This window comes from Pelodiscus sinensis, chromosome 6 (genome assembly GCF_052426305.1).
Source record: "Pelodiscus sinensis isolate ZL-2025 chromosome 6, ASM5242630v1, whole genome shotgun sequence".
Classification (NCBI taxonomy): domain Eukaryota; kingdom Metazoa; phylum Chordata; order Testudines; family Trionychidae; genus Pelodiscus; species Pelodiscus sinensis.
Window position 1 is genome coordinate 48,035,422 of NC_143057.1, and position 27,350 is coordinate 48,062,771.

Genomic DNA, 27,350 nt, shown 5'->3' on the forward strand with positions numbered 1-27,350 from the left:
TCAAACAAAAAACTAAACGTAAAAATTAATTGAATAGAAATGGAACTGAAAATCTGAAAACAAGTCTTCTTTAGAGTTTAACAACGAATAAGACTTGACCCTTCAGCTGTGACTTTAGAGTCACAAATTGCTCCAAATAAATAATACAATATTGCAGCATAGTACTTCTACACTAGTTTAAACGGTCATTGAATACTATTGACAATAGTTTTTCATTCCTCTTTAATGGAGAAAACAATTATAAATGCAGTCAGCTAACAAGTGACGTAGCTCTGCAAAAGGTGACCTAGTTAATTCATTTTTGACTATTACTTGTTCTCTTATATTGTACATAATACAATTACTAGCTTGTGCTATCTGCTGATAGAAAGAATGTAATCTATATGGCACATGCTTTATTAATCCTTAATTGGTGAATATGAGGCTACTGTTTGACTGCCACGTTCTATTTGAACACCAGGGTAGTTTTGCACAACTGTAATAGCAAATGGATTTAGGGGACAAAGATGCATTTTCTGTGGATGAGTTCAATACCTCCCAGAGATGACTTTAAAAAAAATCAATTGCTGCAAACATTCCACAGTGTATGCTTAAAAAAAAAAAAAGATGCGTCATTCCTTTCAGTTCAGCACTTTGTGAAGTCTACAATTCCCTCTCTCCATTCTGTTCTCTGAACTATGTGCTTGGTTTTCTGATCATGAGATCATTGCTGAAATTATATTATTAAAATAATTATGGAAAGGAGGTATGCTTCATAAGTTGTTGATTTAATTAGGACAGTAGAAATAGACAACCTTTCGTAACAGGGAAAAAGAGAGATTCCACATTTTCTTTGAATCAGTCCAAGATATTTTTGAAATTCACTTCATAAAACAGTGAATCTAGGCAGCAGCACGAGGAACTTTAGTATTTGTTTAATACCCAGTGTGCCTAGTCCTCAAGAAAATCAAGGCCAGCTTTAAAATTTTCACTGCATGACTGTGAGTCACTGCATATTATTTGAGGCTGTGCTTTAAATAGCTTAAAAGCTTTTACAATTAATTTCCTGTGAACTCTTTTGGACAGGAATCTTATTTTATATACATTTGTTCAGTACCAGGTACCATAGGGCTCTGATCCTGACTTGGATCTTGGGGCTCTACTATAATATAAATGTTCAGTAAGAATAATATCAATATACAGGACTATGTAGCACTTTAAAGACTAACAAGATGGTTTATTAGATGATGAGCTTTCGTGGGCCAGACCCACTTCCTCAGATCAAATAGTGGAAGAAAATAGTCACAACCATATATACCAAAGGATACAATTAAAAAAAATGAACACATATGAAAAGGACAAATCACATTTCACATTTGTCCTTTTCATATGTGTTCATTTTTTTAAATTGTATCCTTTGGTATATATGGTTGTGACTATTTTCTTCCACTATTTGATCTGAGGAAGTGGGTCTGGCCCACGAAAGCTCATCATCTAATAAACCATCTTGTTAGTCTTTAAAGTGCTACATAGTCCTGTATTTTGTTTCAGCTACACCAGACTAACACGGCTACATTTCTATCAATAATATCAATAATAATAGATGTTGGGTGACTATACAATGTTTTATCTAGATAATTCTACCTAATGGCAAAATGTCAAAAAATGGCAATCTTTGTTCTGTATTGCATACAAACCTTGTGTGCTTAGTTGTTTAAATGATAAAAAGCTTCAGGCTTCTATGACAATGCAAAAAGTTTATCATAAATATAGTTTCCATCGAGCAATACATGGACTTTTCACAAAAGCAAAACATGTATGATGACTAGGCTTGCAAGGTGCCCAGTTTTGAACCAGACAGTTCAGTATTTGAGCTTTCTGTTCGGGAAACAAATTGAGAAAATATAAATGTCTGGTATTTTCTAAATAAGATGTAATGTAGATTGTGATGTAATGTCGAGTGTGTCTGGTATTTTTGTTGAAACAATCTGGCAACCCTAATGATGGCAAAGAGTAAGGGCAAAGGGAGCAACTCAGGGTTAGGGCCTACAGCCATGCCTGGCCCCTGGGAAAGGTGCGGGGGTGGGGAAAGTAGCTCTGCACTCTAGAAAGACACGGGGCTTCAAGTGGAAGGGGCAGGGGCAGGGCAGCCAGCCCTCAGTGCCAACCAGTGCACACCACTCCACCCTCCAGCCCTTAGAGCCACCCACAGCATGCTGTGCAGTGCTCCTGTAGCAATTTAAAGGGCCAGGGCTCCAACTGCTGCTGCTGCTGCTGCATTAATGGCAGTGGTGCTTAGGAGCTCTGGGCCTTTTAGAATTGCCAGGCCCTAAGGCAGTTACTCCCTTTGCCATCCCTCTTCCTTCCCTTCCTCTCCCCGCCTGCACTGTGGGCCTGAAAAAGGTTCAAGAAAGAACTAGCTAAGTTCATGGAGGTCCATCAATGACTATTAGTTAGGATGGGCAGGGGTGCATTACCATACTTGGAATTGCTCATTCTGTTCTTCCCTAGAACTCAGCTAACCTGTACAGTGCCTCCACTGCAGGCAGTGATTCACATAAAATTGTGTGCATTGGAGAAAACTAAGCGCCTCTTGCAAGGTACTGAGTGTCTCCAACTCTCACCGACTTTACTGGGAGAAGAACATGCACAGCCCCTAAAATGGAATACATCTCACCTCACAGAACTGGGTGCTGAATAATTACAGGATAGGTACAGCACACAGCACAATGTCAACAGGAGTTGCCAGTGGCAGTTTTGTAGGCTTGATAAATACTGCTTTTCATGTCTAGTAATATGGTTCCTGAATAATTAGGCATAAAGGATTTTATGCAGCAGAACTTGTTCATTTATGTGGGAAGGCAGTCCTAGAAGAATTGTTGTGCAGTGATTTAGTATATTTTCACTATGCATTTGAATTCATTTTCATTATCAGACTGTTTACCCATTTATTCCGCACCTGACTGTGCTCTTCACTGCTAGAGTTTAAATCTTGTCCTTCATTTCTTGTGTCAGCAGATACAGACAAAAGAAGAAAAAAAAGACTGCTTAAGAAAGTCACTACACAGAACAGGAGCTGAGACTGAGGGTCAATCCCTAAGCAGGGAACAAAAAGGCTATCCAGTAAACCACAGTAAGAAGTGCAGAGCTCCTTTACCAATTGGTGTATCTCTGCAACTCAAATTACAACCTCGGGTCTTTATGATGATGAGTTAGTGGCTTTAGATTTCTGGCATGTTAGAAATGAAGTACTGCTCAGAAGCAAATTTCCAGTTCTGAAAAAAATCTAATTTTCATTATTGTGGATAAATAAATGTTCAAAATAATGTTGGCAGGAACACTTCAAAACACTATTCTAATCTTTTGTATTTTGTATGCTTGTGTAATGAATTAAAATCACTATCACTATAGCTCAAAAATATCCATGAAGTGCAAAACGTCAATGGATCAAAACTTCACTAACTACTCTTATAACTGCACTCACAATTTTGCATGTGCAAGCTTTGGTGCATTTTTTTCTACCCATTTTTGCATGCAAAAATTTAATGTAGATTTAGATATACACATACTGGATAGCAATAAATCTACCTATTTTATTTTATGTGAGCAAATTCATTTTGCATCACGCATCCAAATTTTTGTACACACATGTTACCCATGGAAAACTGCACATGCAAAAACTTTAGTGTACCAAATTTCTGACACAATATTCAAGACACTCTGATTATCAGAACGAATGTAAATATTTACACTGTGTAATATTGTATCAGCAATGCATTGTTTATACTTCATTAATGCATCCTTAAATAAGATGAACTACTTGCCACAGTTATCAGGGTATTTTGTGTCTCACCAACCATCTCCGACGAGATACATTTTCTCAAAAGCCTGGTGCAGATTAGTTCTAGCAGCTTGTGTTATGCATCAGAATTCCTTTAATATGAACATGCAAAAGCTTCTACAACCAAAACATTTTGCTATAATAGAAGATCCTAATGGCATATGTTAAACCACAAATCGTGTACAGTATAGCTAGATTTATTTAGCAGTACCAGCGAACCCTATTCATTGATCCATTATGCTTGGTAATGTACAAAGACAAAACAAAAAGATGGTATTTCGTCTAATAGGTGATCTGTTGTCTTTAGCCAACCTGAATGAAAGTATTACATTAACTAACCTACAGTGCTATACAAGAGTATATATGTTGATAATATACATTTGAATATATGCTTTAAGAGGGACACAGTCAACAGTAAATTCAGATTTTAAAAAACATTTATTAGCATTGTTTTGTTGCATCGCTATATGAAATTACTATACATTTGCTAGAGTTTGATAATTAAAATGAAAAACAGTGACAATGGTTTTTCTACAGTGCCCATCACCATAGGCTGTACATGCCTCTTGTTCTGCCCCCAAGATGAAATTGTTTTGGTTTACCTAAATGAGCCTCATGTTGTCCTACCTGACTGCAAGAATAACGGCTACATTGAAAGTAAAAGTGGGAGAGGCTGTGGCACAGATTGGACTCAGGCATTTTTTGCCATTGCAAATTGCCATTGTCTGATGATGTTCAGCTTGGATTTAAGCTTTTTTCTTCATTTGGCAAAAACAAAAAATTGTTAGAACACTCACCCTTTTAATATGTTATTCATGTAGGCCACTCATAGAATCATAAGGCTGAAAGAGACCTCAGGAGGTCATCGAGTCCAGCCCCCTGCCCAAAGCAGGACCAATCCCAACTAAATTAACCTGCCAGGGCTTTGTCAAGCCGAGACTTAAACACCTCTAGGGATGGAGATTCCACCACCTCCCTAAGTAAACCATTCCAGTGCTTCACCACCGGCTTGTTGAAATAGTTTTTCCTACTATCCAACCTAATCCTCCCCCACTGTAATTTGAGACCATTGCTCCTTGTTCTGCCATCCGTCACTACTGAGAACAGCCTCTCTCCATCCTCTTTGGAACCTCCCTTCAGGAAGTTGAAGGCTGCTGTCAAATCCCCCCTCACTCTTCGCTTCTGCAGACTAAATAAGCCCAAATAAGCCTCTCCTCATAGGTCATGTTCTCTAGCCACTAATCATTTTGGTTGCCTTCCGCTGGAGCCTCTCCAGTGCATCCACATCCTTTTTATAGTAGGGAGGGGGGTGGGTCCAGAACTGGATGCAATACTCCAGATGTTGCCTCACCAGAGTAAAATAAAGGGAAATAATCCATTCTCTAGATCTGCTGGCAATGCTTCTCCTAATGCAACCTAATATTCCATTCACCTTCTTGGCTACAAGGGCACACTGTTGATTTATATCCAGCTTCTCATCCACTGTAATCCCCAGGTCATTTTCTGCAGAACTGCTACTTAGCCAGTCAGTTCCCAGCCTGTAAAAATGATTGGGATTCTTCCGTCCCAAGTGCAGGAATCTACACTTGTCCTTGTTGAACCTCATCAGATTTCTTTTGGCCCAATCCTCTAATCTGTCTTGGTCACTCTGGACCCTATCCCTGCCCATCAATCTACCTACCTCTCCCTCTGGCTTAGTGTCATCCACAAACTTGCTGAGGGTGCAATCCATCCCCTCATCCAGGTCATTAATAAAGATGTTGAACAAAACCAGCCTTAGAACCGATCCTTGGGGCACTTCGCTAGAAACCAACCACCAACCAGACATCGAGCCATTAATCACTACTTGTTGGGCCCAACAGTCTAGCCAGCTTTCTATCCATCTTACAGTCCATTTATCCAATCCATACTTCCTTAACTTGCTGGCAAGAATATTGTGGGAGACCGTATCAAAAGCTTTGCTAAAGTCAAGGTATATCACGTCCACTGACTTTCCCATATCCACAGAGCCAATTTCCTCATCATAGAAGCTAATCAGATTGGTCAGGCACGACTTGCCCTCGGTGAATACGTGTTGACTATTCCTGATCACTTTCCCTTCTTCCAAGTGCTTCAAAATGGATTCCTTGAGGATCCCCTCCATGATTTTTCTGGGGACTGAGGTGAGGCTGACTGGTCTGCAGTTCCCTGGATTTTCCTTCTTCCCTTTTTTAAAGATGGGCACTACATTTGCCTTTTTCCAATCATCCGGGACCTCTCCTGGTCTCCATGATTTTTTAAAGATAATGGCCAAAGGCTCTGCAGTGTCATTTGCCAACTCCCTCAGCACCCTTGGATGCATTACACCCGGACCCATGGATTTGTATGTCTAGCTTTTTTAAATAGTTCTTAACCTGTTCTTTCTCCACCAAGGGCTGCCCACCTCCTTCTCATTCTGCATTGCCTAGTGCAGTAGTCTGGGAGCTAACCTTGTCTGTGTAGATAGAGGCAAAGAAAGCATTGAGTACTTCAGCTTTTCCCACATCATCTATCACTAGGTTACCTCTCTCTTCCAGTAAGGGCCCCACACCCTCTCTGATCACCCTCTTATTGCTAATGTGCCTGTAGAAACCTTTCTTGTTACCCTTCACATCCCTTGCTAGCTGCAATTCCAGTTGTGCTTTTGCCTTCCTGATAACTCCCCTGCATTCTCGAGCAATATATTTATACTCCTCCCTAGTCATCTATGTTTCCACTTCTTGTAACCTTTCTTTTTGTGTTTAAGCTGACCAAAGATTTCCAATCTGATCACCTACTATATTTGCTTTTCTTACTGTGCATTGGGATGGTTTCTTCCTGCTCCTTTAATAAGGCTTCTTTAAAATACTGCCAGCTCTCCTGGATTCCTTTCCCCTTCATGTTAGCATCCCAGGGAATCCTGTCCATCAGTTCTCTGAGGGAGTCAAAAGTAAAAGCCACCCTCTTCTACTTCCCCTACTAGTTCCTCCCTGTTTGTGAGCAGCAGGTCAAGCTGCACATGGTCCCTGGTCGGTTCCTTCAGAACTGGTACCAAGAAGTTATCCCCAACATTTTCCAAAAACTTCCTGGATTGTCTGTGTACTGCTGTATTGGTCTCCCAACAGGTGTCAGGGTGATTAAAGTCCCCCATGAGAACCAGGGCCTGTGATCTGGAAGCTTCTCTTAGTTGTCTGAAGAAAGCCTTGTCTACCTCATCCACCAGTCAAAAATTTTCATTCTGCATCACAACAGCTTGGCTATATACCTTGGGTCAAATTCACTGCTAGTGTAAGCTGCTATACCCCTATTAAATTCAATGGTATTAAATCAGCTGAGATGCATTTGCCTTCTTGTCTTTTGAAGATGTTAGATGCAGTCACATGCTTCTAGACCAACATCAGTCTGATATGCTCACAATCGAGTGCTTTCAATACACACAAGCACAAGAGTACATACGTACACACAGATCTGCAAATAACATTGATTTTAACATAAATTAAATAAACTAAAATAAATAACATTTAAGAGAAGTTATCTATCCTGGGCCCAAATCTAATTCATATTTCAAACAGTACAAGTATTCAGCTTTTCTTGATTCTCCTTGGGCCTGATTCTCATTTACAATGAGACCATCCAAGTGTGCCCTGGCAGTATAAGAAAATGTAGAGAGCACTGTGACCAAGTGGATAACAACTGATTTAAGTCTCAGAAGACCCAGGTTCTGCTGCTGAACACAACATCAAGCTATCGCTTTTTGTATAACTACTGTGTATTGTGCTTGCAACACAACTCCTCATTTAATATTTTTTAGAAGGAGGCTCATAGATGTGCACTTTGTTTGATCTTTTCTCTTGATTGCTGCTTAGATTTTACATTATTTTATTTTAGTATTATGTTAAAATGGCTGACGTCTTTTTTTACCACAAAATATGGCATCTGCCCTCAGTGGCATAACAAATGTTCACAAATATTCAGGTTTGTGAGGAGCTAAAGAGAAAAGGATCAATTTAAAATGCTTGGACTGTAATGAATGTACTGCTTAAAAGGTCCTTGTGCAAGTCAACAAAAAGAGTTTTGCTTTTTACATTTATGCCCATTGAGGTGATACAGTGTTGGAGATCATGAAGATGTTAAACTTTACAAACAATGAAGGCATTGCTTGGTATAAAATTCTGTACTAGCAAATAATACGATAATAAAAACAGATAAACATCAAGATACATGCAGCATGCATACTATATAATATAGGACATTTAGAAGTCCTTCAGGGAATGGACAGGATTTAATTTCTTTTTTGTTCTTGCTTTTCTTACTTCCTGAACTTGTATAATTTAATGTATTTTTCCAGATTTGATTTAAAACGAACCCTCCGACACACACACACACACACACACACACACACACACACACACACACACACACACACACAACTTATGTGAAACATAAATGTGATGGTGTCTAGGGGAAGAGATTTGCAAAGATTTTCTTATAATCCTTTGCATTATCATCTTTGGATCTACTCCTTGTCTTTGTCTGCCTTTTATCTTAATGTATTTTGTTTCCTGTGTACAAAGCAATCTTTCTGTTGATTTCACTATATAAATTTCAGTGGGCTGATGAAGTCAGGCACCAACCTCGTATTAGGGAGTTTAATTCCTCTAGGGCTCTTATAAAGTAAACTTTCCCTTACTAAGTCACAACAAAATGACATAGGCAATGTGGTTATACTGGGCCAGATCAGCCCTTCCATATCACAGAATGGCATGGGGGCCACTCCAGGAAAGGCTGGAGTAGCTCCCTCCACCATCCTCTTTATTCAGTTAGCCAATTAAACAATGTGTTTAACTGGTCAACCAATTAAAATGGGATTTTACATCCCTATACCAAGTAATGTCAGCTAAACCTTCTAGTCTACTATATATTTGAGAATTTGTCCGTTTGCCTGTCTGTCCATCTTTTTGATCAAGAACTTCTCCTAAAGTAAGAGCCAGGACCACCAAATACAATACACAGCTTCCTTTCTTCAGAACTTAATGCACTCTAAGGGTTTGGTTGTGCCAGGAAAATTGGATGTGCCTAGAATGGGATTGCTTCTCATAACAAACAGAAATGAAATAGAATCACCAGGGAGATGAAAGGGGCAGTCTGGGATTGTGCCCCCCTTTTTGAGACTGATGCAGGCTTAAACCTCCCCCACCAAGTGCCTTTAGGTGGGGAGGAAGGGGCTTTGGCATCCAGTAGCCTAGGTGGGGGAAGGCTTTGCCTTCCCAAACTGCCAGACATGGTCCTGCCCACATTCCATCCCCAAAACGCCTTCTGTAGGCATTCTGGGGGTGGAGTGTTGCTGCCCCCAGTGCCTGCCCTCCCTGTGCTTCTGGCCAAGGAGGATGGAGCCTCCTCCCTCCACCAGTGCTCCATGGAGGCTTTGAGGGTGCACGCTTACTCGCCCTCTCCTCAGCAGAAGGGGAGGGGCTCTAGGTAGGGCTAGCGGCCTGCCTACTCCAGCTCCAGCTGAACCAACCACCCATGCAAGGGTGCCTGCTGATTCATATGAGGGCGTTGCTGGTTGTTCCCCTTTATCAGGGAGTAAGGGGAAAGGGCAGTTTTCTGCATTCAGCACTCTGGCTGGAGAGCACAGGGGGCAGATGAACCTGGATCTGGGGACATGTACCCCTCCACCAGCTGTGCCTGCTGGAGCTGCAGTGGCTATGGAGAGCTGCATCTCACCTGGTCCCAAGCTGGTGGGGTAAGAGAGGGCTGAGTGGGCCTGCATACTGAACCTCTCATCTCCACCCCCATCCCAGAGCAATGATTTAAATGACGAAAAACAAAAAATTAATTAAGGTCCTGAGCCACAGAAATCTTCTAGCACTGTTATAAAGAAGGAAAACAAATTTAACATCAACCAAATACAGCAGGCTGCAACAAAAGAAACAGACCAAAAAGCTCCATTTCAATTTGACTACTCTACAATTAAAAACTAAGGGCTGGTTTGTAACTTTGATTATATGCTCCTGCAAGGCAGTAAGGGAGAATAAGAACATTCCTTCCCTCAACTATTTTGGCTTTCAAAGAGCAAGTGGGCAAAGGCTCTCCAGAACAACTAAATGAGCACAGAGGCTGTTATGATCTGCTTCTGTTATAGACCAGTAGCAAATTACTGTCCACTACAGCATGGGGGAAAGAAAAGAGGGAATAGAGTTTCAGAAGTGTAGCCTTTAAGTACAAAGCCTCCCATTGAAATGCAATGGGTGGCGCAGTTTACATGTCAATCCTTTTTTAGACCTGTCTTTAAGATACAATTTAATCCTCCAAAATAGAAAGAATTCCCTAAATTCAACAACTGTCTACAAAATCTCACATAATCTATTTAAAATCTCATATAATCTACTTGTAGACTGATGCGAGTGTTCGATAAAATCTAAATGGATGATGAAGAACATGCATTGCCTCTCCTGTAAACAAATACACATAGCTTTAATTTTAAGTATGAGAACAGTCAAGTTGATTTCACTGGGTCCAATCCTTTAAGTAGAGTTAAGCATGTGTTTAATAGTGTTTGTAGGATTGGTATCTAAATTAGATTATGCTTTCAAATGGCTACACAGAAGGCATCCACCTTCTTCCTTGTCAAATTTAAACATTTCTCCCACTCAAGACACAGTGTGAGTGTAGTGACCAAATTTATTAGATATCATTTATTAGGCATTGCACTTACATATTTTTGCAATATGATTTAATGTACTTTATCATTCAGATTTTTGCTTATGGTATCACGCTCTTTATATCTGGAAATCTTGTCTCTTATTTGATCTGAAAGACTGATCACGTATTTGTTTTTCTGAAGACGCAGTTGACAGTGTTTTTTTCTATGATTTATCCACATTTATACCTAGTAAAGCACTTTTGGATGCTTGGCATAAATTGTTTTAAATACCAGAATGGATTATATTGAAATATTATAGTATTTTTGTTTTGTTTTACTTTAGAACTACTGAAGGCCACTATTTTAATCTCATCAGTACTTATTACAAGACTGAGCCACAGGTATCTAAAGACTAACGTCAATTTACTTCCTATCATGATTGTTGACTATGCTGTCAGTTAAATCAACAAATAAACAAAACATTTATGCCATTATCACAGTTAAGATCATCAGCAGATTTCTATAATTTGAGACAAATGAGTTTCATTGAAACATTTAACTGCTGTTAGTTATTAGATTATGCAGTTTTGCACTGTTTTATTACATGAAATTATTTTTCTAACAACATGAATATTTATAATCACTCTATATTAAATGTGGGGGTCTATAACGGAAACCATGAAAGTCTTCAAGGACATCCATTACTACAAAATATTTCTCTTTTTTGCCATTACTCCACAAGTTGTCAGACTGTTCACCGAAGACGTAAGTAAAATACCAACACCCTTCAATATTTTGTTTCTATACATGTCTGATACCAGGAAAATAAACTAAAATATCAAAAGATATTTTGAACAACTATAATCTGCTATACAAAAAGCACTATGTGATTAAATTTTACCATAAAAATCCATAATTCAGATTAAATTAACAGGAAAACCAGACTGTAGATACCACCTATACTTTTAGGTCCAAATTCCACCACAATAGAAGACTGTATCATGGCTCCTGTACAATGTAAATCCTATCCATGTTTAATGTTGCATTTATGTTGTCCATCTCAAAATGAACGGTGTGCGCAAGCTTAAAACCCTAGGATAGCAATAAAGTCTGGAGGTAAATGGCTACTGTCATCTCTGAGGAAAATATCTGCCCATTTTTCTTTTGCACATTATATGTTATTAACAACTGTGGACATGGAGGAAAAGAAGGAAATTGAGGAAAAGGCATATATTTTATAACATATATAATAAATACATATATAGTTCAACTCAACACAGGAATATTGCTGTGTCTCCTTGGAGAGGTTCCAACATAGTTTACATCAAACTGTCCACTGGTGACATTTTGTCATCCTCCTTGAATAATTTCCACATTTCTGATATGAGTTAATGAAAAATACTAACCCTAAGCCATTATACACACAAAATGATAAAAGCTTTACTGGTTAACAACAAATCTATTTTTTGTTTCATTTAACTAATGACATATGGAATGCTCAGCAAAGCATATGGTACTAATTAAACACTGTACAAGTCCCCCAGATATTCAATATAGCCTGAGGTATCCAAGGACTGCTTCCCATCAATGTACATTATCTATGTATTGATTTGATGTTTTGAATGCACAAAAGCCCTGGGAACTAACAGTGTTTAATGATGTGGGAACTGCACTTCTGTTCTTATTTATCTGAATGCTGCAGTTACTGAGGAAAATATTCAGAGAGATTTAATGAACAGGCGAATTATTAACTATGATCGGTTTTAATTTCACTCATACATTATATTTTGTTTTTATAGTATTTTAACCTTTGTTCTGACATTTATATTTTTATCTACGAGTATTCCAGACAATAAAAAGTTAAAGACATCATCCTGCTTTAAAAGAAACGCTAAATATCATACTCCTATAAATCTTGATTACATGTAAAACCCAACTGATGTTTAATGCTAAAGCTATTTTTAAATATCCCAACATTTTGGTTAAAGCATGTGACACTAGCTGCATAGAGAGAAATCTTTGCATTGTTCCCACATTAAATATTGGTTACTTTTTGAGAGTTCACTCTTATTTTTTTTAAATAATTTCTTTCATCTCTTTTCACTCAAACTTTCCAGCTTTTTCTAGCATGGTTACCAGCTAAAAAAAGGGGGGGAGGGGCTGTTTTTGTTCTGCTTCATAATTATTACTTTAGATTGCACGTATAACAGTGAATTCCAAGAGCCAGTAACTGCATGTTTCTGATGCTGTATTAAGCAGAAAAAATGGATTGAGTTTCATAAGATAAGATGAGAATTGTTCATGACCTTTTGTTAACCAGAATACTGTAATGCAAGAGAACGGAGACTCACTACCTTAACATCCAACATCAAGATATCAATTCTATCAACAGACTTCTTGCAGAATATCAGAAAAGCAGTGTGCACTCAGAAGGGCGATACAAACTCATTTTCCTGTGTGTGTCATAGTAAGTTTGAGACTGAAAAAAAATGACAGTACTTTTTAAAAAGGGTTTTGAACTGTACCTCTTGTTAAATCTATCATGAACCAAAAACCTCCTTCTCTAAACTCCAATTGTTAAAAACATAATCTGTTTTGCTTATTTCACACCACTCTCTCCAAATTCAGTGTGGCTTCAACTCATTTAAAACACTGTGGGTTACACTTAATGCTGTGATTTTTTACACTGAATAAACTGAGATAAAAATAGATCTACATTCTGCTTAACACTTTGTTACATAGTAATTTAACTCTTAAGCATCAGAGCTGTTACATATGTAAGAATTTGTGATTTAAAAGGGAATTGTGAACAGTATAATCATTTTTATATATGCTATATACAATGTTTGAAAATATCAACTGGAATTTTCCACCACAGAGAAACCTCATGCATCCCCTTCTTACCAAAAGGAAGCATCCTTTTTATAGTACATTTTAAGTGCTTTCAAAAATACAACCATATTAACCTGGACATTTATGGTTCATGGCTCTGGACATAAAGCATCAATGAACTGGAAAGAGAAATAACATTTGAGATAGCCAAAACCCTGTAATATAAAATGAGTCTGCATTTTGCCTGCACTACTAAGATAAACAATATTCCTATTTATGGAATGAGCCAAAACAGATATTTATGGTTTTCTCACCATGAGATTGCAAATACTACTTCCCCCAAAAATGAACACTTTTCTTTGAAGTAATTTTTAGTTTGAAATATGGTGCATGATAAAGAGGTCTTCTCACGTAAAGGTGTTTCTCATTCCCCCTGTGCTACAGATTGCACCAGACATATTGAAAATCTATGCATCGGAGACATACATAACATGCCACATAAAGCCAAAAACCTGAATTAAGAAAAACACAGAATGAAAGAAAAATAGCTTTTTTTCATCTTGAGGGGAGGAAAAAAATCTTCTAACATAGCTGTAAAACATGCTGATAGATCCAAGGTGCTGGTTTCCTCTTCTCTAATATAACAAATTAACACTGCTTTCTAGTGCTGCCTTTCTACATTTACATTCCATGCATTCCACAGAAATAAGAACATACAAATAGAGCTCCTTTCAGCTTCACTAGTCTGTCATCAAAACCTGCAGAGAAATTTTCATTGATAAAAGAAGAGAATGGAAGGAAAGCAGACCAACCTTCACAATGTACGTCACACCAGGTCCCAGGATCTTCTCATTCGAGTGCAGCCACCCTCGGGAGGGTTTATTGACAAAGCTGCTACTTTGATTCCAGTCCTCACCTCCCAGGTGCATTTCCTCTGACCGTGGTTTTTTCCCTGTACTCATCTTGCTCATGTCCTGCTGAGAACACGGAGTGGCAGAGACAAGGTTACATGTGTTGTCTGAAGCCCCTGCTGCTGAGCTAGAAGCACTCGAGCTTCCCTGCAATTTGGAGGCAGCAAGCTCCTTCACTGCAGAGGAGAGATTTTTGATACCCAAAAGGCTGCCTGTGTTGGAGAGTTTCAAGTGGGACACCTTATGGATGAGGTTACAAAAGGTGGTGGGTCCATCTTCTTGGTCTTTGCGGAGAACTTCAGGCGAACACAGGTATGAAGATGCTGTTGAGGTTGTAGCAACTGCTGAGACTTTGCTGTTCATGGACAAATTATGAATAAGATCATCAACTGATGTCACTGAATCATTCCTGAAGCGGTTATACTTGGTACGCTGAAGCATGCCCTTCTATCTAGTTTCCTGCATATGTTCTGGCAAATCTGATGCCAATGCAGGAGATGTCTGTGCTAACATAGAAGGCAATTCATAATAATGAGGACAGAGAGTTAATTTTGCCTTAAAAAGAGTGAAGAGTATAAGGAAGAGCAAAAAAAATTAAATAAATGTATGGTTCCACGTAAAGGTTGGGTGAAGTAATAGTTTTCTATGACAGAGATCTCAGTCCTGCTTAGAGCTGCCAAGTCGCTCACAGCAAAAGCATGACTCACACAAATGAGAAGGACCCTTTTCAACAAAAGGCTCAGTGAACACTGCAAATCACTTCCTGTAGCAAAAAAAAAAAAAAAAAAACCACCCACTTACAGCACACTAGCACCAATCAATTCTCAAATTTCCTTTTCCTATCTTCTCAAACAGATAGTTCCTTCCAATCTTTAATTTTTTTCTCTTTTTGTGACCAAATACAAACACCTCTAAATAGCTGTACTAACTTTTTTAAAAGAAAATATACTCCACTCTGTTCTTCTGTTAACACGTTCTTCCATACCACATATTTGTCAATCTGTATAAAAAGAGAGTCAGTTAGGCATTAGATATTATAACAATGCATAAATATACAGAAACAAAACAGGATTCATGTATTTTGAAGGCTTTCAGAAAACCATAATATACAACAGATTCAAAAAAATGGGTGGACATACTACACTAAAGAATATTCTCATTTTCTTTCACAAAAGCAGACTTACCAGCCTTAACAAAATGTTTTTGTGCCAATGCCGTTTCTTAGAAAAACTGTTACATCACAGATTTGTACAGAAACAAATCCTTCTATCCTAGTATTCAAGAGTAAGCTTTTGTTTTGTTTTTTAATGTAGTGATACATGACGTACCTGTGTCCGAAGAAAATTTTTTTCTGAAGTACAGCAGCAAACTTAAGAAATACACCTTCATTCACCATTGATCTTCAGTCTAAAGCAAAAAATGTAAAATACACAAATAAATATTTGCTTTGGCTCTGAAAAATTAAGGAATATCAGTGGGACATTCAAGAATACCTGTAGCAGCATACTGACGCCCTGCAGTAAAAAATATAAAATGCACTAGCTCCCGTGAAGCATAAATGCCAATCAAAAACACTGATGAGGAATAAGAGAATAAGTATAAATATTGAAATTTGCATCTCTTTTTCCCTTTTGTTGGAAAAATAAAAAATGTGCAGTATAATGAAGATAGAAGGCAGATAATTATATGGCTCTTGTCATTTGGTCTGCTTTGCAAATTATAGATATTGGACATTATACTGCACTGTAAGAAAGCGAATTCAGACAAAAGAAGTTTAATGGTGCAAGTTCTCTTAAAAAGAATGAGCCTATTTTTGAAGAAATTATTTTGAGGGAATCCCTCCCTTTACCCAGGACTAAGGCAACAGTACATGACGCACAAACACATTAAAACAGCGTTAAATACAGGTATTTAATTAGTATAATTTATGACACATTAAGTCAGCACCTCTTATCCCAGCAGTGATGAATAATTGAAATGTCCTATTCAATGTAAAAACAGATTTCTAGTGATCTGCAGAATAGCCTTTTCGTCACCATACTGCAAACCTGCTCCAGTATCCACACAGCATTCATTTTTTTCTTCATCCTGCTAGCATAGCAACAGCAAATATACACATCATAGATTATTTCTACTGTTTTCTAATGCACAGAAACCCCTGCCATTCCCAAATGACTCTCTTCATTAGAAGCAGATTAAAAAAAACCCTGCAAAATGTGAATGAAATTCTGTGTATGTGAATGAAAGGACTGGCTAGCATACCAACATTTCTGTGAATGAAGCAAGGCCTTGCAGCCTCTGCCAGGCAATCCCTTGGGTGCTAACCATCCCAGCCAATAAGAAACAGCTTGGATGACTCATTCAACAAAGGCTTGCTAAATAGTGGAAGATTCCATTTCAAACACAGGCGGGATCTTTCATACAGCAATCTGAGGGGAAAACCTGCTTACAATGATCTAAAAATTACTAGCATAATTGTTTTGCAGTAAAGATATTTCACAGCTAAATGTAAGGGATTTTTATTAGGAAGGGGATGTGAGCAAAACCATTTTCTTGAATGTGTATTTCACCCTAAGACATTCATTCAACTGGTTCTTTTGCATCAAGGACAGCCACATGAATGTGCACGTTTCGCTTGATTTTTTGTTTGCTGCAAATGTACATTGACAGATCCAATTTTTTACAGGTTTATCTTCAGAGATCTTCTGGTTTGTCTTTGTTCTTTACAAAAATGGAGCTAAATATTTAACTCTATAGCAAACTGGGTATTTTAAAATAGTATCATATGTAAACCAGTGAAAGAGAGAGGCAGAGACAGGGTAGAGGATTAGAGTAGGGTAGCTTAAGGTATGTTTACACAGCAAAGTTATTTCGAAATAACAGCAGTTTTCTCAAAATAACTTTTTTGCCTCCACTCCCTCTTCCTGCCCAGATGACCCCATCCTCTTTCATTATCTAATCTCCCCTACCTCTGCTATCACTCAATCTCTTACTTTTCTCCTCAATCTTTTGTGGTATTGGGAACTGTACCTTAAAGTGGTTTCACTTCTCAGACAGGAAGTCTGGGGGACTGCACTAAAGAAGCCCACATTCTGCAATGCAGAGGCAATTGGGAAACTGCATCACACAAAAAAGAGGTTCTTTTTTAAGTACCTTGGCCCCGATGTGATTACTAAACACCACATGCTATTGGAAGTAAACAGAAATTAAAGAAAAAACCCAAGAGGAAGAAGACAGCAGATAAAAGCTTTAGAGCTGAAACTCTCTGGTAATATGAAAAACAACTAGAAGAGATTTAAAACAGAGCTCCTCTACAAATAATGCAAATGGCAGCTGCCAGCACAAAGATAGACTGTTAAACAATTTTCGTTTAACTCAGGCAAGAGGAGGCTAACCAGGAAGCTGTATTACTAAAATTAGAGGACAGTAACATAAAACATGAGATTTTTTTCAATCTGAGTGTGCAAAGAGAAAAGTGAAAAAATAGAGTTTCTTGCTGATTCAAAGTTTAAGAACCAATCTTGAATTTTTTGGAGGGGGAAGGGTTTAACTGAGTCCATGATAAGTAATCTGGCAGAATTCCAGTTTCATTTTTTGTAATTGTCTTATAATATAAGTGTTTCCCTATTCGATTCCTACTTCGAAGTAGGAATAAGAGATCCTCCGGAATAGGGCTTTATTCCGGAGGATCGGGCCAGTCTAGACGCTTTTTTTCCGGCTTTTCCCCAAGCCGGAAAAAAAGCGGCGGACATGTTTATTTAAATCCGCGGGGGATATTTAAGTCCCCCGTGGATTTCCCTATTCCCACTTTCAAAATTAGCATGCCCCTTCCGAAAAAGGAGCCAGTGTAGACGTAGCCTTGGTGTCTTCCAAGGGTCCATCTTTGCCTCTCTCCACATCTTAACTTTTTTGATACTCTTATCTACAAGTATGGCTTCAACTGTCACCTTTTTGTTGAGAACTCACAAATCTACCTATGTGAAAATGCCCAGTGGCTGAAATGGATTAGAGACAATCCAGAGCCATAGTCAGAGATCTCACAGTGGGGTGGGTAGCCAGGGTTAGTAGGACAGGAAGACAAGATTAAGCCAAGTAGTAGGTGTGTCAGACAAGGCAGCAACCACCATAGATTGGCCTATTGCTCGGACAGCTTCCTCTTCCTATTGAGGTGTTTATGTAGTCCAGGTATCCAATGGGAATGCTGTTGCCCAGCCAATCAGGGGCTTGGAGTGTGAGTTTGGGGGAGCTGCAGACCCTTAGAGCTAAGCCTACTAGTCAAGGGGATTGAAGGGGGCACAGATGCTGTGTAGGGACCTATCAGGCCTGGGTTCAGCAGCAGGATCTTGACACTCTCTTTCTGATATTTCCTTGTGGATGTCCAGGTACCAACTTAAACTTAATATAGACAAAACTGAACACTTGATCTTTCCCCATCAACTCTTCCACATTCTCCATCACAGTTGACAATACTATATTTTCAAGTCACAAAGACCTGTGGGCCTGTTATCATCTTTGACTAAGGTCTTGGTAACCCTAAAAACATGACCTTACAAACAGGGAAATCTGTTGCCCCCTGCTTCTCTGCATTAGTGCAAATCACAAGCTAGCCCTGTATGGAATTCTGTGTTACATGTTCAAAATGACCCAATCTCCCTACAATCATTAGTATTAGATCTGTTCCTGTGTGCTCCTGGAGTTACTTCTTGTAATACTTTACTGCCAAAACAATGTATTAAATGTAGTCTGGGGGAAATCTGCAATCGTTGCATTTGGAGCCATAGTAAAAATTGGAGAATTCCCCAAGACTGTAAATTGAGTAATCCATGTAAAAGTAAAGAATGGACACATCAAATTCCATGCTAACTTTATCTGCTCTTCCCCCCCATTAAAGTTAAATAGACAAATCAGAAATGAAGAAAAAGAGGTATGAAAAAAATCATAACAAGAATACATGGTCACTCTAACTTTTTGCCTTTCACATATGAAGATTGACACACATTTGTGGATTGACAGAATCCTCCAGAAGGAACTCATGTTGGAACTTGAGAGGCGATATCACCTGCTTGTGCCTCTGTAGAACTACACCCATTTACCCTTTTTAAATATTGGCACAAAATTAGCTTTCTTCCAATCTTAGGAATTTATCTGAACCCCTTTGATTTAACATAGTCTAAGTTTAGTAGCTGTTCTTTAAAATCCTCTTGAGTTACTGTTGGGAAGGAGAAGCACCATCATGATATGATATGATGACATTATCTGTTCCCCATACATATTCACATACAGAACAGAAATATTTATTGAACACTTCTTCCTGATAATAATTCTACCATTATGCATATAGATACTATTGCAAACAAGAATCTACATTAAAAGAATAAAATATCGCACAGTGTCAAAATTGTCAAAATTGCCAGAAGACTAGCCATGCAACCTCAGTTTAGCTTCCTTGTCACTATACATCATATAAGAAGTCTGTCATGCAGCCAGGAATAGAACTAATATTTCCTGGGGCCCAGTGCAATGCTCTAAAGAACATCCATTCTCTTCTTAGTGCCTTTACTTCATTTGTTGGACATCCTGTGCACTGAAGGAGATGGGTTCCCTGTGAGACCAATAGGATGTGATCATGTAATTAGAGACTATCACCATACATCTCCACAAAAGAGGCCAAATTAATGTTGCATAGACAACTTTAAGCATTTCCTAACTTTTGAGTGCCCGATTTTGCAACATTAACATTATTTTATGACTTACGTAATTTCCTATGAATTTTAAAAAGGAAAATAGATCAAACAAATTCTGTAATATGGGACTATGGAACTAGAAATGGATGTGAAACATATTTCAACAGTAACTTACACCAGTAATTGCTACACAGCATTGGTATGCTGAGAACCAGGATTCTTGATTTCCATTCTGGATTCTTGAAGGGAACTCTGGTCTAGACATAAGTCAAGCACATAGGGTATGTCCAGACTACACCTTTTCCCCGTTTTTTTTCTGTAAGAGGCCAAATTTCAGGAAAAAAAACCCTCTTTCGAAAGATTCTTTCTTCCTTGTGGAATGAGGAAGATAGGACTTCCAAAAGAGCGCATCTGCTCTTTCGCAAAAGAAAGCGGAAGAGCAAATGCATTCCCTGGACTTGGTGGTGTCTAGATGTCTAGACGTACCCATAGAGACTTGGCACGCTCATTCTGAAAGGCACAATGGTTGAGACTTCCGTGTGCAATATTAGACATAAGGTTATATCTCCATCACAATGATATGTGACTTTGTGCACTTTGGGGAATAATACTTCATTTGTTCATAAATTAGGGATATGAACTCTTGCTCAGTAATGGCTGTCAATGGCACGGAATTATTAATATCAACCAGTCGAAAAGCTGGCTACCCAACAAAGCACTTGTTTCCCTAGGCCAAAAGAGTGGTAACTGCTGTTAGTTCCCTGCCCATTCTAGAGCTAAAACTGTGTGAGGCATATTCAGCACACATGGTGGATCAGCAAGGCCTGGGAATATGTTAATATAGATAGAAAGTGACAGAAGGCACGGGTATGCTCAATGCAGGTGGAATATTCAGAGATTTTAGCAGCAAACCTCTGAGGATGGGCATGAACCTCTCAGGCCAGATGAACAGACTTGGGTTAGCATGACCTACACTAGTACTCTAAAAATAAAAGTACGAACATCTTTGAAGTTGCACCATCTCCCTGGCTAGGCTTCAGAGCTGGAGCTCCATTCGGAACCACAACTTCGAAGTGCTGTCAGTACTGCTATTTTTAGAACACTAATGCAAGCCCCAGTATGGCAAGTCTTTTGACCCAGGTTGGGAAGCTCATTCTAAAATGTTGTGTAGAAATACATTCAAAAGCAGTACTGAGCATGTGAAAGAGGTGATTTTTCTGGGACTCATAACTTAGTCAATCTGAGTTATAGTCCTGAATCAGTAAAAGACACTTCTCTGATCCTGGTACCATTCCTGCTACATTTCAAGTCCCTGCTCCAAACAACAGAGTGCTCGAGCTCTTCTAAGAAACCGCTACAAATATTTTTTACCATTAGTAAAACTGCCTATTTTTCTATATCTTCATTCCTGGAGGTAGCTGAACAGTTTCTGCTGATACTTTCCTGAAAAAAGGCAGACCGTTAGCATGAAAGCTAAACAAGCCATAGTTTAGCAAAGTTACAGGTAACTTTAAACAGGGATTTACAAGGAAAGTGTAAGGCAACCGGAAATCAGTCCCATCAATCATAGAAGCGGGGATACAAAAGAGGCAGTTGACCTGGTACTTGGTAATTCAAAGGAGCTTGGGGCTCCTGGCTATTGCCACTGGCCCTTACATTTCTGCCAAAGCCCTGGGCAGTGCACTTCAGACAGCACTGAGGAGAGGTATGACCCAAGCAGCACCAAGATCCAGCTACTCTGACCCTGCCTCTTCTGCCCAAGGCCCTGCCCCTTCCGGGAGCACAGTGCTGTTCCCCCTCTCCTCCATCACCACCACCACACACACACACAGAACCTGCCCTGGGGCCCTGCGAATCTGTCGGCTCACCTGCCTGAAATATAGGTATCAGCTAAAGTAGTTCTACTTATAGTACATGGAAAATGGCAGTGGTTTAACAGTGCATCATAGCAACCCTCTATAGTTTAGGAAAATGTGTAAAGAAAAATTCCAGGTATCACTGCAGAGTAGTTAAGTAGACAGACTGTTATTTCCCAATTGTAATCTGACAAGGATATTAAGTTTAACGCATTACTCTTGCAAAATGTCTCATCAGAATTTTAATGACCACAGGTGGTTGGTCAATGCCTTGGTTTCACTTCGCAAATAAAAGATAATACTTCTGTTTGTGGGGACTGGTTCACAGCAAGAGGGAAAATGCCAGCTGCTGATTCACTAAATCCATTTTCTAGCCTGTCCATATTTCAGATACCTCTTATACAAGCCAGATCGAGTCCTACTTAATTTATGAGATCACAACTTCAGGTAAATGACTATCACCAAGCAAAAGCATATTATGAGCGCATCTTCTTGGGAAGTGAAATAGATTTTTTTAATAAAGTGAAAACCCTGCAACAACTTTGATGTAGCAATTCTAAGGCAACGTCTAGACTACATCTCTCTGTCGACAGAGAGATGTAGATTAGGCACATGAAAATTGCTAATAGAGCCAGGATTTAAATATCCCAAGCTTCATTAGCATAAACATGGCCGCCACTTTTTTCAAAACGGAGCTTTTTTGAAAAAAATGGCAGTCTAGACGTGGATCTGTCAAAAATAAACCCTTTTTTGACAGATCCTGTAAACCTCATTTTTTGAGGAATACAGGATCTGTCGAAAAAGAGTTTATTTTCGACAGGTCCACGTCTAGTCTGCCAGGTTTTTTTTTTTTTTCAAAAAAGCTCCGCTTTGAAAAAAAACGGTGGCCATGTTTATACTAATAAAGGGTAGGATATTTAAATCCCAGCTTCATTAGCAATTTCGACATGCCTAATCTACATCTCTCTGTCGACAGAGAGGTGTAGTCTAGAGACACCGTAAGAGTATATCCTTGATATATCATATTCTCTCTCTCTCTCTCTCTCTCTCTCTCTCTCTCACACACACACACACACACACACACACATGCCCCTATGGAATTTCAAAGGGGAATCAGACAGCTGATGTAAAAAATCAGAGGAATCCCAGTCCCTATCAGTACTGACAGCAATAACTGGTGACTGAAACTATTTCAATGTGTTTTTCAGAGGGAAAAACCAACATGGGTTGGACTCACATGATTTAGATTTTCCATACTGAGCATTTGTTGATTGCAGAGCTTATACAACAATGTGTTTATATTATCCTATGCTATGCCAAAAGAGAATGACCACAAAAAATATCCTTTTGCATTGTCTATTTCACACATTCAAACTCAATTCCGTCAATGAAAAATTTCTGCAAACTCCCCCCACTCCTCCCAGAGTTTCATTGTGTTTCCATGGCAACCTTGTTGCTAAGGTTGGGCCCTAGGAATACATCAGAGCACAGTTTAGAGCTTTGTAAATTGATCCCGTGGAAGGCCAGGTTAGTGGAAATACTGTTATTTAAGGGCCAGCTTCTGAACTCAGTCACACCAGTGTAATTTAAAATATTTCCAGTGACTTCAGTGGAGTTACTCAAATTTTAAACCAGTCTGAGATTAGAAGTTTTCCCTAAATTAGTACTGTTTCCTTCCTAAACAGAGCATCTCTGCTAAAAAAAACCTTAGTGCTTTACATGCTATTGCTCTTGTTACAACATATTGAAATACTTTTACTTTTAAGACTAGTAATCCTGTGAGATATGACTTATAAAAAATTATAAGCAAATAAAAGTTGTAACTCATTGGTCTCCACTACTGGATGCTTTCTGGTCCTATTGTTGAAAACCAATATTATGTCAAAATGTATTTGTAGAGATGGGCCAGGACTGATGCTAAATCCAAATCTGACCCATGGAGCCCTTTTGCCCACCCCTGCCATAGGTCCTACTTCTGCTCCATCACTGGTCTTAAAGCCTCTATTAGCTTTTTATTCTTGAGTTCTCACCTTTTGTGATGATGCAGTCAGGGTTGCCCCGTTTCTGCACCCCCGTAGCTGCAAGAGCAGACTCCGCCCGCCAGTAGAATAGGGGGTTTTATTGCTTCTCCAGGATACAGCACAGCTGAGACGTGATGTGTTTACAGGAGTCTGGGCCAAGATACTTCAGACCCCTTGAGATAGGGTCCCTAGGTCCCGGGATTCCAGCCCTCTCCTCAGACTGGTTCCTCCATGATTCCAGCCCAAGACTGACTCTTCCCCCAATACCTCAGTTCCTTTGTTCAGCCTCTTCCCTTAACTTGTAGAACTGGTTTTAGCCATTGCTCTGGGGCGGTAAGGCTCCCCCTGCTGGGCTGTGCTTACAGACAGCTGCCAGTGGGGGTCGCCCACAGCCCAAGCATAGCAACCAGAAAGAAACTTACACTACACCACACCTTTATACTGGGTCTTCCTGTTTTTTAAGAGTTTTCAAATTTTCTCTCTTTTCAAAATGCTGACCCTGTCAAGACTCATAGGCTTCAAGGAATCTAATGCTTCAGGCTTCAAATATCTGAGAGCTCTTTTGATTGCAACATAGATGTTTGAGTCTGTGTTTCCTACCTTTCCTCCCATTAGTAGAGCCCTGAAGATCCATGGATATCAGCATCCATGGATATAGATGTGGATATCCACCGCTAATTTTTGCAGACATGGACGTGGATGCAGATACAAATTTTGTATCTAGAACCCTGCAAATGTCTGGCTATCAGCTTTATAGCCACAGATATTCACACCCTCAGATATGGATGCGGATATCTGTGGCTCATTTTTGTGATTATGGGTGGAGATACGGACACACATTTTGAATCCGCACAGGGCTCTCTCCATTAGCCTCACAAACTTAAGGTCACAGACTGTGTTGTACCCTACAGTCAAATAATGATGCCACATTCTATGCCCTGCTTTTACATAGCTTCTCACCTTGCTGAAAATTGTAGATCCATGTGAACAGACATGCTAAATACTCGTGTGCTCACAGCCCTTGCCCCTAGAATCCCATGCAGCTGCTCATAGAGGTGGCATGTATGAGGTTCTGACCTGGGCCAACCTTTTGCCTCCTTTATCATCTGGTATGCTTGCCTGAGCTCCTTTATTTTCACACAGCATTGCTAGGTGTCCCTGCTGTGTCCTTTTTCCAACATGCCCTGAGTGATTTTGTCATAAGATATCAACATTTCTTCTTCTGCTCTAGAGTTCTGCTTGCACAGATTCTTCTCCACACCGTAATCAGATCCAGCATCTCCTGCATTCTCCATGCTGGAGCTCACTTGTGACCTTGGGTATCATGGTTAGGTATGCAGCTGGGCTCACCAAGCTGGCCAAACAGAAAATGAAATTCAAAATTTCCCAGGGCATTTCCTGTTTTCCTGGGAGTGCAGTAAAATTGAAAGTGCTGGCTGGAGTGGTCACACTGTAGCATTGTGGGACACCTTCTGGAGTCCAAAAACATCAACTTTAACAGTTCTACGTCTGCACTATCCCAAAGTCATCTGTGTAAAATTGACTTCACTCATCAAAGAGGAGTACAGGAATTGACTTTCAGTGCCCTTTAAGTCAGCAGAAGGAGTTTGCTGATGTGGATGCATTCTTTATAAAATCAACCTAATGCAGCTAATTTTGACCTAAACATGTAGTGTAGACAAAACCTGAGTCTCCCCTTCTCTATACTGGTTCATTAATGCTTTTGCTTTTTCTATGATCCTTACCTGCTCCTAGGTCACAAATCTACTTGGGAGCTTTGAGCATCTTTTCCATCTTGGGGACAAATGTTCCCTTGTAGCAAAAGAGATTACTCCTGCTCACTACAACTCCTTCCATCTTAACAGGCGCTTTTGCCCCAGTCTTTCCCATGACCCTTCAGGCAACTCCCATAGGTTCACACTGGCAAAGTATTTCTACCTCATTGTAAATGTTCACTGTTAATATTCTCATAATATGGAGTATTTTCAGAATTCCATAAAAGTGGTATTGTTTAGCTGAGTCAGTCCCAGGATATTAAAGAGGCACATGGGCGAAGTAATATCTTTTATTGGCCCAACTTCTGTTGGCAAAAGAGATTAAGCTTTTAAGCTTACACAGAGATCTTTTTCAGATCTCATCAGCCAGGTATGAGAGGCATACATGGAATGTAAGCACTTTCCCCTCACGTCCTTAGCATCCAGGAAACCAGAGGAAAAGCTAGCTGTGTCCTGGAGCACATGGCTGCTGCCCCCAGACCATCCCGAAATGGCACCCTTGTTGCCCCTAAACTCTTGCAGGGCCCCTTGCAAACATGGCCCCTTTGCAAACACAGATGCCTAGACAGCCATGAAGGCTGTCCTTTGCAAGCACGGTATCACACATGTTTTCAAAACAGAAGCAAAAGAGAAAACCTCCCAAACTGTTCTTTACCATGCCTGCCACCAAACCAAGTTCAGCTACCCAGTGCTGTGCTGCATGTTCTAGCTGCTTGGTAGGCACTCATTTTAAAATGAAAAAATTGACCTTGTACATGCCAGATGCCTTTTGTGCAGCACAGTGCTAGAAAAGATAACCTTCTGTGTTTTATGATATATCTTCTCTAAATTCTACCCTTGATTCTTTTTTGCAGCTGCAATAGTGACTCTGCTATCCACTCCCCCAAGTCCTCCAGGACTTCGGCTATCACAGATCAGAAGGCAAAAAAAAATGTACATGGGATGAAATATTTAATAAGCAAATGCAACCCACCTGCACCAAAAGATCACAACTGAATGCAGAAGGAGAACAATGTTACAGATCATAAGGACTGAAGGGAACAGGAGAGCATGCAGGGTAAGCAAGCGTAAGACACAAGATGAGATGTTGAGGCTTATGGGGGAGCAAACAGAATTGATAAGGCACCTGGCAGAGGTGCAGGAAAAGCATCTGGAGCACAGACTCCCCCTACAATGAACCACCTGCCCATCTCACCAAATTCTATAGCCTCCTCTTCTAGAATGTGAGGAGGAAGAGGAGAGAAGTCCCAAGAAGCCATTCATTCAACTCCCATGGATGTCTCCTGAAACAGAAGGCTGTCATTCCTACAGCTTTGATTGCTAGACTGGTGGACTGTAATAAACCACTTGCCCTTGTGCTCTCCCCACTGCCATCAAAGCTCACGTCCTAAACTCCTTTTCTCACTGTGTTCCCTGTGTTTCCTAAATAAAAATACATGAATTCAGAAGAACAGGATCTTTACTGATTGTGTCAACCGCATTGGCAGGAAGGGAGGAGGGTGGAGGTAGCCTACAGGCCAGTTCATGTACAGCAGGGAACACCTTGTTAAGAGCATATATATGACTGTCACATCATTGTCTGGTCATTCATTAAATTGGTTTTCAAAGCCTTTCTGATTTGCAGTGCCCCATGATGTTTTCTCCTTATTGCTCTGGTGTCTGGCTGCTATAATGAGCTGCTAGGAGATCTGCCTGGATCCCATCTTTCTCTAGAATCTTTCTCCTGCCATTACTTTCACATATATTATAGAGCACACAGCAAGCAGCAACAATAATGGGAATATTGCTTTTGCTGAGGTCTAACAGAG

The 27,350-nt window shown here is 39.6% G+C and overlaps 1 protein-coding gene across 6 annotated transcripts in view; it reads right to left on the bottom strand.

The window, feature by feature from the left end:
- SHC3 (SHC adaptor protein 3) overlaps nt 1–24,048 on the bottom strand; it is an 86,074-nt gene extending 62,026 nt beyond the window's left edge. Inside the window, exons 1-5 of one of the 6 annotated variants that reach the window (XM_075931869.2) lie at nt 23,777–24,048; nt 15,535–15,613; nt 15,136–15,206; nt 14,407–14,561; nt 14,108–14,272 (exon numbers count right to left, since the gene is read on the bottom strand). In XM_075931869.2, the coding sequence (XP_075787984.2) occupies nt 14,108–14,266 (159 nt within the window). In that variant the 5' untranslated portion in view covers nt 14,267–14,272; nt 14,407–14,561; nt 15,136–15,206; nt 15,535–15,613; nt 23,777–24,048. The other 5 variants (XM_075931868.2, XM_075931865.2, XM_075931866.2 and 2 more) reach the window with 5 other exon arrangements.
- Between the last annotated feature and the right edge of the window lie 3,302 nt (nt 24,049–27,350).